We start from the raw sequence: 12,318 nt of genomic DNA, 5'->3' as shown, positions 1-12,318 counted from the left end.
TAGGTATTCAGGCCACCTAGATCCATCATTAGAGCTGTAGTGGCGCAGTAGTTAGAATGCAGTTCTGCAGGTTACTTCTGCTGACTGCCAGCTGACTGCAATTTGGCAGATTGAATCTCACCAGGCTCAGGATTGACTCAGCCTTCCATCCTTTGGATGGAAAGTAAAATGAGGACCCAATATGCTGACTGTAAAACCGCTTAGAGAGGGCTATAAAATGCACTGTGAAGTGGTATATAAGCTATTGCTATTGTTAACATAACAAAGCTAGTGAAGGAGACAGTATTCCAGCTGAGCTATTCAAAATCTTAAAAGACGACGCAGTAAAAGTGCTACATCCAATTTGCCAGCAAATTTGGAAAACTCAACAATGGCCACAGGATTGGAAAAGGTCAGTTTACATTCCAATTCCAAAGAAAGGCAATGCCAAAGAATGTTCATACTATCGCACCATTGCACTCATTTCACATGCTAGTAAGGTTATGCTTAAAATCCTACAAGCTAGGCTCCAGCAATATGTGGATCAAGAAATACCAGAAGTACAGGCAGGATTTTGTAGAGGCAGAGGAACTAGAGATCAAATTGCCAACATACGCTGGATCATGGAGAAAGCTAGGGAGTTCCAGAAAAACATCTACTTCTGCTTAATTGACTATGCTAAAGCCTTTGATTGTGTGGATCACAACAAATTGTGTGGACACACAACAAACTTGTGTGGCAAGTTCTTAATGAGATGGGAGTACCAGACCATCTTATTTGTCTCTTGAGAAACCTGTATGAGGGTCAAGAAGCAATAGTGAGAACTGGACACGGAACCACTGATTGGTTCAAAATTGGGAAAGGAGTCCAGCAAGGCTGTATACTATCACCCTGCCTATTTAACTTATATGCAGAACACATCATGAGAAAGGCGGGACTAGATGAATCAAAAAATGGAATTAAGATTGCCGGAAGAAATATCAACAACCTCAGATATGCAGATGATACCACTCTAATGGCAGAAAGCGAAGAGGAACTAAAGAGTCTCTTGATGCATGTGAAGGAGGAGAGTGCAAAAGTTGGCTTGAAACTCAACATTAAGAAAACTAAAATCATGGCATCCATCCCTTTCAATTCCTGGCAGATAGATGGTGAAGAAATGGAGGTAGTGACAGATTTTATTTTCCTGGGCTCCAAGATCACCGCAGATGGGGACTGCAGCCAAGAAATTAAAAGACGCTTGCTCCTGGGGAGGAAAGCTATGGCAAATCTAGACAGCGTACTAAAAAGCAGAGACATCACCCTGCCAACAAAAGTGCGTATAGTCAAAGCTATGGTTTTCCCAGTTGCAATGTATGGCTGTGAAGGTTGGACCATAAGAAAGGCTGAGCGCCAAAGAATTGAGGCCTTTGAACTCTGGTGCTGGAGAAGACTCCTGCGAGTCCCTTGGACTGCAAGGTGAACAAACAAGTCAGTTCTAGAGGAGATCAACCCTGACTGCTCTTTAGAAGGCCAGATCCTGAAGATGAAACTGAAATACTTTGGCCACCTAATGAGAAAGAAGGACTCACTGGAGAAGAGCCTAATGCTGGGAAAGATTGAGGGCAAAAGAAGAAGGGGACGACAGAGAACGAGGTGGCTGGATGGAGTCACTGAAGCAGTAGGCATGAGTTTAAATGGACTCGGGATACAGCGCCATGAGCAGTGATGACTATGCCTCAGTATGGTCACTTAACACAAACGTTTCACAAGCTGCACTGGGGGTGGTCAGTTTGCTTCTGGGTATGATTCAAGGAGCTGGTTGCTATCCATAAAACCCTACATAGTATAGGACAAGGTTATATGTGAGACTACATGAATCCCACAATATCTGTCCAGCCAATTTAGTTTGGATTTGTGTGCTCTCAATTCCTTCAATTAACTCCCGCTGTTGGGATCTCAGAAGGATGCCTTCCTTATACCAGTGCCTTCTTTGTGCAGTGAGTTTCCCCCCAAGATTATGTCACCGTCCCCTTTGAGGAAGGTTAGCAAAGTCCCCTTTGGATTGTGTGGGCTCATTTCTTTTTTGTAACTCCCTTGTTTGTCATCTTTGCTGTTAAAAAAAAATATTTTGTACTTTTTTCTTGTTTTTTATTTGTGAACTCTTGTTGGGAGTTGGGTGGCAAACCTTTAATTAATGTTCAGGTCCTTCAAACCTTGATTAGCAGGACAGGGAAAACCGAACTACATGAGCATCATAATTCTATCAAGATGGATTTCATGATATCCAAAGCAGAGGTGGGTTTCAGCAGGTTCTGACCAGTTTTGGAGAACCGATAGCGGAAATTTTGAGTAGTTTGGAGAACCGGTAGTAAAAACTCTGACTGGCCCCACCCCCATCTATTCTCTGCCTCCTAAATCCCAGCTGGTCAGGAGGAAATGGGGATTTTGCAGTAACCTTCCCACGCCATGTCCACCAAGCCACACCCATCAAGCCACACCCACAGAACCGGTAGTAAAAAAATTTGAAACCCACCACTGATCCAAAACCTACAGAGAGTACACTGGATTCTACTGGAAGATTTAATAGTACTTGACTTCTACCTCTTAGTGACAGAAGATTTATTCCCTCTTGGAGGATTAATTACCATTTTCACTTATTTCTTGAAATTGTGTTGAACAGGGGAAGGCATTATACCTTTTGGAATGGCTTCCTTATCGGAAGCACAACACGAATAGCTTCTATTACCACTTTCAGACTTATTCTTGCTTTTTTTTTAAAAAGAAATTATCAGTGAAATACTGTAACTAAGAATTTACGGAAAAGCTTTAATCATCTTTCCTATTTTCCTCTTTTTAGAGCACTGTACATATTGGAAATCAGTTACCTGGACTAAAAATGAAACACATTATTGTAGGAGGAGTCTCTGGAGATCTAGTCTCTGTGCAGCAGGGCTTCTATGGCTGTCTACAGGTGAAAATAGAAAATAAGTAACTTTGCATTAACTATGAGAAGCATTCTAGCTTCGTCAAGGACAAGAGAAGGGAAAGAGAAGAAAGAAAATGAGCAATGTTTTGTTTAAAAGTGCCTAATTATATGAGCTTAAGTGCCCAATTATGAGCTTAGGTTTCTTTGATTTTAATTGAATTTATTCTGTTGGAATTGCATTCAGATGTTTTAATTCTTTCGGGGATGTTATTCTGTAAAACATTCAGAAGAGGCTTTTATGCAAAACACATCGATGGAAGCTAAGCACTGTTTTTGACATGTTAAAGCAGATTTGTCCTCTGGAAGACTTACACACAAGGGTGAAACCCAGCAGGTTCTGACAGGTTCTGGAGAACCGGTAGCGGAAATTTTGAGTAGTTCAGAGAACTGGCAAATATCACCTCTGGCTGGCCCCAGAGTGGGGAGGGAATGGAGATTTTGCAGTATCCTTCCCCTAGAGTGGGGTTGGAATGGAGATTTTGCAGTATCCTTCCCCTGGAGTGGAGTGGGAATGGAGATTTTACAATATCCTTCCCCCAGAAGTGGGGAGGGAATGGGGATTTTGCAGTATCCTTCCCCTGGAATGGGGTGGGAATGGGGATTTTGCAGTATCCTTCCCCTGTCACACCCACCAAGCGACACCACACCCACCAAGCCACGCCCACAAAACCGGTAGTAAAAAAAATTGAATTTCACCACTGCTCACACAGCCGCTTCAAAAAGTGTCTCCAGTTGTCTGCACATCCATGTGTAAATCACAGGCAATAGGTTCTGGGACAACCAGCAGAATCAATGTGCATAGAGACAGACATGCAGGCAGTTTGGGAAAGCCTTCAAAGCAACTTTGTGAAGTTTCAGAAGATGCAGCTTCTTTTAGCACTTTGAGTAGGGATGTTCTGTTCATGGTTTATGAAACGACTTCTTTTTTTTAAAGATTCTTTGCTCAGACCTACAGTTAACAACTTAGTTTTAAGAAAAACTTTTGATCTAATACTTCCCATTGACTGATTTGGTTTTTGGAAAGTCAGAGATCCCATCGCATTAATTATACATCAGCATGGTGTCAGCCATGAATAAACCACAGTAGACCCTGGGCATGGACTCTCAATACTTCCAGCATGGAAACAGCAAGTCACATACAGTAATCTCAATGTGGGCTTTTGTTCTAATCCCAAACTGTAATTTAGTGGAGTTCATAAACTAGTGTTTGAAATAGGCTCATTTCTTTTTAAAACATCCACAAAAATCTTTAAATATAAATACCTGGGAATTAGAATGTTTGTATCTTTGGTTCTGGTTGGGGCCAGCCAGGAGTGGGATTTGGGGGTTCTCCAAACTGCACAGAATCTTAGCTAGTGGTTCTCCCAAACCCCTGCGACCCCCCAGCAGCCCACCCATGTTCTGCACTGACTGGCTCCCGATAAGACATATGGGTGTGATTCAAAGTGCTGGTGGTTTTCTTTAAAGACTTAAGTGGCATAAGAACATTTTTCTTCAGGGATTACCTTCTCCCCAAAATATCTGCCTGCTCCACACACTTCTACATGGAGTGCATGCTCTGGTTCCCACTTTTAAATCTTTTCACTTTATGGCAGAGTTCCCCAGACTTTCTGGCTTTGTGGGGGGGAGAGGGGATGTTTCCGCACCAGTGGCAGGCAAATTCATGCGCATGTACCGCTCGAATTGTGCAAGCAATTCACACACACAAATGGAATGTGTGCATGTGCTTGCCCACTGCTTGTGCAAGTGGGGTTGCGTACACGCACATACAAGTTCACCTGCCTCTTCCGAGGTCTGGTAATGAGCCGCAGCCTGGGAATTGGGGACCCCTGCTTTATGGGACTTAGGAAATTTGCTTTTCCCTGTGTTCTGGGACAATTTCCCTCCCCACCCTAAATACTACAAGCCCCATCTTTGTTTCAGGGAAAGCCTTGAAGACTTAGCTTTTTTCACAGGCTTTTGAGACCACTTGAATGGGAGTCCCCTATGGATTGTTTTATTATTTATTCCTGTTTGCTATTTTAAAAGTCTTTACTTCATATTTTAACTTTGTGTATGTTTTAATGTTAGGGAGGTTGGTTTATTGCTTGTTTTTAGTTGTGGTACACCGTGCAGAGTTATACTTTTTAAGTTGGATGGCCTTATAAATCTAGAAATAAATAGATAAATAAATGTGTTGGGCTTAACCGAGATGCGCTTAAGCCAAAACAGAAGTGAAAGTTTGCCAGCATCTTTTTGTGATTGCAAGAAGGGAGTGAGTAAAATAGTTTCTCTTTCTCCTATAGCAGTGCAACCCTATGCTTTTTATTGGGATATGTATTAGTTGGTTATTCCTTTGGTCTCTTTTCTTCTTTTCAGGGAGTGAGGATGGGAGAAACATCTACAAATGTTGCTACATTGAACATGAAACAGGCAGTCAAGATTAATGTCAAGGATGGCTGTGAAATAGACAACCCTTGTGATTCTAACCCTTGTCCCCTTCACAGCTATTGTAGTGATGACTGGGACAGCTATTCATGTATCTGTGACCCAGGTAATTATGACTTGTGGCAAGTTGATCGTAATATCCAGGGTTCTGGACTTTATAGAACTGCATGTATAAGAATGTTTTCCTATAATTTGGCAGCCGAACAGAAATTCCTGCCTATAATCTCATGCAAGAGAATGATGATACTAACCTGGCAGGAATAGCCAACACCCTAGATCAGGGGTCTCCAACCTTGGCAACTTTAAGACTTGTGGACTTCAATTCCCAGAGCAAAGCTGGCTGAGGAATTCTGGGAGTTGAACTCCACAAGTCTTAAAGTTGCCAAGGTTGGAGACCCCTGCTTTAGATGATAGGCTCAAGATCCATCTTGAACACTATCTAACAAAATGAAATTCAATGTAGAGAAATGTAAAGTCTTACACTTAGGCAAGAAAAACCAAAAGTACACATACAGACTGGGTGAAACCAGGCTTAATAGCAGTAAGTGTTAGAGGGATCCTGGAGTCTTAGTGAACAACCAATTAAATATGAGTCAAGAGTGTGCTGTGGCAGCCAAAAAAGTCAATGCAATCCTAAATTGCAATAACAGAAGGATCAAATGAGGTACTAATACCACTCTATAAAGCATTAGTAAGACCACACCTAGTATACTGCATCCAGTTTTAGTCACCACACTATAAAAAAGATGTTGAGACTCTAGAAAGAGTGCAGAGAAGAGCAACCAGGTTGATTAGGGGACTGGAGGCTAAAACATACGATGAATGGTTACAGGAACTGGGCATGGTTAGTCTAGTGAAGAGAAGGACCAGGGGAAACGTGATAATAGTGTTCCAATATTTGAGGGGCTGCCACAGAGAGGAGGGGCTCAAGCTATTTTCCAAAGCACCTGAAGGCCAGAGAAAGAATAATGGATGGAAACTGAACAAGGAGAGATTCAACCTAGAAATAAGGAGAAATTTTCTGACATGAGAGAAATCAACCAATGGAACAGAAGTTGCCTTCAGAAGTAATTATCCTGCACATACCCTTCTGAATGAGGCTTTCTCTTGTTACTTTCTCAAGCGTCACCATCTTCATTCTTTTGGGGGGAAGTGAAGAAAATGCAACAATATCTATCCAAACAAAACAAAAACACCAGAATTTCTTATTTATATTTGTAGTTGTTTTAATTTGAAGAATTTCCATAACATGAGTGTTGAAAAAGAAAACAGATAATTTATATACAATTGACTATGATCCCAAGATTAAACTTACGAGACTGTCTGCTGCTACCGAATACCTCTCACCGACCCGTGCGCTCTCACAGAGAGGGACTCCTCAGGGTGCCGTCGGCCAGACAGTGCCGGCTGGCAACACCCAGGGGAAGGGCCTTCTCTGTGGGGGCCCCCACCCTCTGGAACGAGCTTCCCCCAGGACTTCGCCAACTTCCCGACCTCCGAACCTTTCGCTGCGAGCTTAAGACACATCTATTTATTTGCGCAGGACTGGACTAGATTTTAAATTCGAATTGGTTTTAATGGGGATTTTATTATTTTTATTATCATTTTAATTATTCGGCCAATTATAATAAGTTTTTTAATGGATGTTTTATTTGTATTTATATGTATATTTTTATCTGGTTGTGAACCGCCCTGAGTCCCTAGGGAGATAGGGCGGTATAAAAATATGAAAAATAAATAAAATAAATAAATAAACGTGATCGAAATATAAAATGGAATTGTTATTTGCTTAAACAATATTAGTTTTTAAAAAGTATTTTAACCTACTTTACATAATTCAGGTTTTTTTCCTAGACTGAGTTTTGTTTTGAGCCTTAAACTGCATAACTGACATGTTAATCCATATTTACTTAAAAAGTAAATCCCAATAATTATGTTTAATGTAATGTTTAATAGGGTTAATACATGCTTCCTATTATGCTACTACACAGCTTATTTCCAAACCCTTTTGTCTGAGATTATAGCTCCTGAACAACTTCTGTTTGTGAGGTACTTGTTAGGCATATCATTAAGCTCTTTTTTAAACATTCAGAAATCAAGGAACATATTTTAAATTAGTTCCTTTAATATCTTAAGCAGCATAGTACTTAAGTTGCTTCCATATGTGACTGCACAATCTTGGATCATCCTGTACTATAGTAGTGGCCAAAATTATGGAAACCTTTTGGAAAAACTGTATTTTTGAGATTTGATGGCTAATAACACCACTTTTTTTGGGTGGGGGAGAGTTTCAAGATAATCATATTCCATTGCTGAAATGACCTGGGAATAGCCCAGACCTTAACCCAATTGAAAATCTATGGAACCGACTAAAGAAACTTGTTAGTCAGAAGCAACCCAGCAATAAAACCCAGTTAATAGAAGCAGTCATTCAATCTTGGTTTCACATTATAACAGCTGCAGAACTAAAAGACTTGGTTCACTCCATGGGAAGACGTTGTAATTCATGCTAAAGGTCACCCAACTAAGTATTAACTGACATCGTGATAATTTTTGTATATCTCGTTTTTTCTACGTGTTTCCCTTTTCTTCTTTATAATGTAACTGCTATTCTAATAGCAAATCCTTCATAAAAGTTATTGCATTACAGTATTGATTAAATTATCTTTCCGTTGATATATAATTTTATGGTAGTACTAAAAAAAAAAGTGATGTTATTGGCTAGTTTTAGAAAATACACCTTTTCCAAAAGGTTTCCACAATTTTGGCCACTACTGTATATGTGGTTTCACTCTTTCTAAACAGAAATAACTCTCTGAGAGCTATACAAAAGGGTCTTGATAATTCAAGAAGTGTTATTAGTGTCCAGTTTTGTTTATTTATGAGAATTTTAGAACCATTACTGATTTCTCAGTTTTCTCTGTGCCTGTAACCTTGTTTTCTCAGGGTACTTTGGGACAGACTGTGTTGATGTTTGTAGTTTGAACCCATGTGAACATGTCTCCACTTGCATTCATAAACCAAGTTCTTCTCATGGATACACTTGTGAATGTGGACAAAGCTATTACGGACCGTACTGTGAAAGCAAGTAAGCAAAGGACTTTGGCTAGTTTTCTTTTCCTTTCTAAATACAGATTATCCTCAACGTACGTCCACAATTGAGCCCAAAGTTTATGTTGCTAACTGAGAAAATTGTCAGTGAGTTTTGCCCCGTTTTACGACCTTTCTTGCCACATTTGTTAAGTGAATCAGTGCAGTTGTTAAATTGTTAACACGGTTGTTAACTGAACCAGGCTTCCCCATTGTCTTTGCTTGTCAGAAGGTCGCAAAAGGGGATCACATGACCCCTGGGACACTGCAACCGTCATAAATATGAGTTAAGCATCCAAATGGAAATCACCACGGGAATGCTGCACACTTCATAAGTGTGAAAAATGATCATAAGTCACTATTTTCAGTGCGGTTGTCACTTTGAACGGTCACTAAATGAATATGTCGAGGATTACCTGTACTCTCTACAATCTTTCTCTCACACAAACATACATAAAAGTGAACCATTATGTTCCAAACAAAATATGTGAGATAATTCATTTAGTCGTATTTAATTCATACCATTCTATTGTATTTTTTATTGGGAAATACTCCATGTTGAGTTCAATTCCTAATGACTTCTCGGCAACAGTAGAGAAATAGCTTCTTCTTGCCTTCTTCTGGTATGTCTCCCCAATCTAGCTACAATCCTTGGATTTCCTTGTGTTTTTCCATTCAAGTACTAGCCAGGTCTGACTCTATTCAGCTTCCTGAGATCAGTCGTGGTTGGCTAGGTGCCATCACACAATTGATGTTGGAGAGCAATATCCCAGTCGGGGAGGAGTCAAATGGGGAATTAATCTGAAGTTGTTATACAGGCATAAGAAGGCATGGTCTGATCCACCCCCTTGAATGCTGTTGCCTTTATCTTGCCTTTCCCAGGGCAAGTTACCAGTTTGGGAAGATTCCTGTGAAATAGGCATTGAACAATAAAATAGCTAGTTTCAATTCTACAAGTGTGAGTCTGGTTGTTCACACCTGACAATCTCTCTAAGAAGTCATCTGTTACAGAAGTCAGAGAACTTAGCCTGAAATGTGTGTGTATGTGTGTGTTCTTTTATTGCATGTATAAGGTAAAGGTTCCCCTCGCACATTTGTGCTAGTTGTTCCTGACTCTAGGGGGCGGTGCTCATCTCCGTTTCAAAGTCGAAGAGCCAGGGCTGTCCAAAGACGTCTCCATGGTTATGTGGCCGGCATGACTCAACGCCAAAGGCGCACGGAACGCTGTTACCTTCCCACCAAAGGGGTCCCTATTTTTCTACTTGTATTTTTACATGCTTTCGAACTGCTAGGTTGGCAGAAGCTGGGACAAGTAACAGGAGCTCACCCCGTTGTGTGGCACTAGGGATTCGAACCGCTGAACTGCCGGTCTTTCGATCGACAAGCTCAACGTCTTAGTCACTGAGCCACTGCGTCCCTTATTTCATGTATAATATTTTATAAATTCACACACACATACAGCATATGAATTTATGAAATGTTAGCACAAGAGGGCAAGGCACGCATTGCTATTTTCAGTGAAAGAGAATATCTTTTTCCTTTATTGTCTTTACTTAATTTTGAAAGAGAGTAGCGATTCTTACATTTTTCCACATTCCAATTCCTCTGCAGAATTGATCTACCTTGTCCCAGAGGATGGTGGGGAAATCCTATTTGTGGGCCATGTAATTGTGAGGTCAGTAAAGGATTTGATCCTGACTGCAATAAGACGAATGGCGCATGTCGATGTAAGGTAAGGAATGGATCAGTCTTTCCATCACACCTCAGGCTGTTTAGGCAATTCAGAAACAAATAATATTGATGAGATTTAACTTAAGTCTCCAAACATATTCAAAATCTCTAGATTCCTTTTTATATCCTTGGTTTTAACAGTTACGTTTCAAGAAAAAAAATAAGGGTAGATTTGGGAGTTGTCTGAATAAGAACTATCCATTTTTTTAATATACTTTATTGAACTTTTATTACATTAAAAACATAAAAAATTATATCACTTAACAGCTATTTGTGGTGCTTTCCTTATAACAATACTCCGTGCATTATTTACAAAAATTAAATTGTGTGTATTTACATTTTTGTTTTATCTTTTGCTTATACTTAATAATTAACTATTTTTAATCTGTCTCTGTTCTATCCATTTATACCACTGTTCCCATACATTATAAAATATTGATGCCTCTTTATCTTTTAAACTTAGTGTTAATTTGTCCATTTCTGCACAGTTCATGACCTTTTGTATAACAAGTTTCTCTGTAGGTGTACATGGCTGTTTCCAACTTTGAGTGAAGGCCATCCTGGCGGCAGTTAATATGTGTAGTACTAGGTATTTTGTGCACTTCACATATTTTTTTTTGAAAATCCCCAATAGAAAGAGTTCCAGTTCTAAGTCTGTTTGTTCACTAGTAATTTCCTGTAGCCAATCTTTAATTTTAAGCCAATATTTACGGGACTCGGGAAAAGGACCACCACATATTATCCTTTTTTATCTCCATGTTACATTTTGAAGCTTGAATAAGGTCCAGCTGTTGTGTTCGGTGTCTGTACATGAAAAATATATTTTAAGTATCATTTTTCCTGAAAAAAGAAGTCAGGATTCCTGAGGTTTTTTTTATAACAGAGGTCTCCAACCTTGGCTACTTTAAAACTTATGGACTTCAACTCCCAGAATTCCTCAGCCAGCTTTGCTGATTGAGGAATTCTGGGAGTTGAAGTCCACAAGCCTTAAAGTGGCCAAGGTTGGAGACCTCTGTTTTATAATACTATTTTCAAGACATTTTATTTCTGGTAGCCTTGACTGACTGATGGGTTTTCATCTTTCCAGATAAACTATTACCGACCACAGAAAAATGACTCCTGCTACCCGTGTGATTGTTTCCCTTCTGGTTCCCATACTCGCACTTGTGACATGGAAACTGGACAATGTCCCTGCAAATCAGGCGTGATTGGACGACAATGCAATCGCTGTGATAATCCCTTTGCTGAAGTTACACCTCATGGATGTGAAGGTATTTTCTTCACGTTTGCTACTTTTGAAACTTTGTCCCCCATTTGGAACAGTGTTGACTTCCATATATGAAAATAAAAGCTAGATATAGCCACTTGTCACACTTATACACGTAGTCTTCAACTTATGACCACAGTCGAACCCAAAATTTATATTCTTAAGTGAGACATTTGTTAAGTGAATTTTGTCTCATTTTACAACCTTTCTTGCCTCAGTTGCTAAGTGAACCACTGCAATTGATAAGTTAGTAACCCAGTTGTTAAGGGAATCTGACTTTCACTTGTCAGGAGGTCACAAAAGGGAATCACATGACCCCAGGACACAGCAACGATCATAAATATGACCCAGTTGCCAAGCATCTGGATTTTGATCACATGATCATGGGGATGCTGGAAAAGTTGTAACTGTGAAAAATGATCATAAGTCATTTTGTAACTTTGAACGGTCACTAAACTGTTGAAAGTCGAGGATTACCTGTGTCTATTTTTTTGTCATCTATTGAGGAAGAATTTGAAATTGAGGATTAAATTGTTTCATGGAATTGGCTACCTCTGAGGCCTCTGGAAAATAAGATTGGTAGGCACAACTGTTCTTCCTAGCACAGAAATAGGGAGAGGATTATTCTGTTGTCTGACCAGGGGTCTCCAACCTTGGTCCCTTTAAGATTTGTGGACTTCAACTCCCAGAGTTCCTCAGCCAGGAGTTGAAGTCCACAAGTCTTAAAGGGACCAAGGTTGGAGACCCCTGGTCTAGATACCAGCAGCTTGTGGCCTGCTGTGATCCATCTTTCTTGCTGCGCCATGGGAACAAATAACACAGGTAATTTTATGGAGAAGAACCAAATAAAGCTACA

At 40.0% G+C, this 12,318-nt stretch overlaps 1 protein-coding gene across 3 annotated transcripts in view; it reads left to right on the top strand.

Annotated features, from left to right (window-relative positions):
• Positions 1–12,318, top strand: part of CELSR1 (cadherin EGF LAG seven-pass G-type receptor 1) — a 187,637-nt gene that overhangs the window by 119,745 nt on the left and 55,574 nt on the right. For all 3 annotated transcript variants that reach the window (XM_058191494.1, XM_058191496.1, XM_058191493.1), the window contains exons 11-15: positions 2,819–2,932; positions 5,306–5,480; positions 8,321–8,462; positions 10,076–10,196; positions 11,283–11,466. In XM_058191494.1, the coding sequence (XP_058047477.1) occupies positions 2,819–2,932; positions 5,306–5,480; positions 8,321–8,462; positions 10,076–10,196; positions 11,283–11,466 (736 nt within the window). The remainder of the gene's footprint in view (positions 1–2,818; positions 2,933–5,305; positions 5,481–8,320; positions 8,463–10,075; positions 10,197–11,282; positions 11,467–12,318) is intronic.

The sequence above is a fragment of the Ahaetulla prasina genome, chromosome 7 (genome assembly GCF_028640845.1).
Source record: "Ahaetulla prasina isolate Xishuangbanna chromosome 7, ASM2864084v1, whole genome shotgun sequence".
NCBI classification, from domain to species: Eukaryota; Metazoa; Chordata; class Lepidosauria; order Squamata; family Colubridae; genus Ahaetulla; species Ahaetulla prasina.
This window is presented reverse-complemented; position numbering and strand designations above follow the sequence as displayed.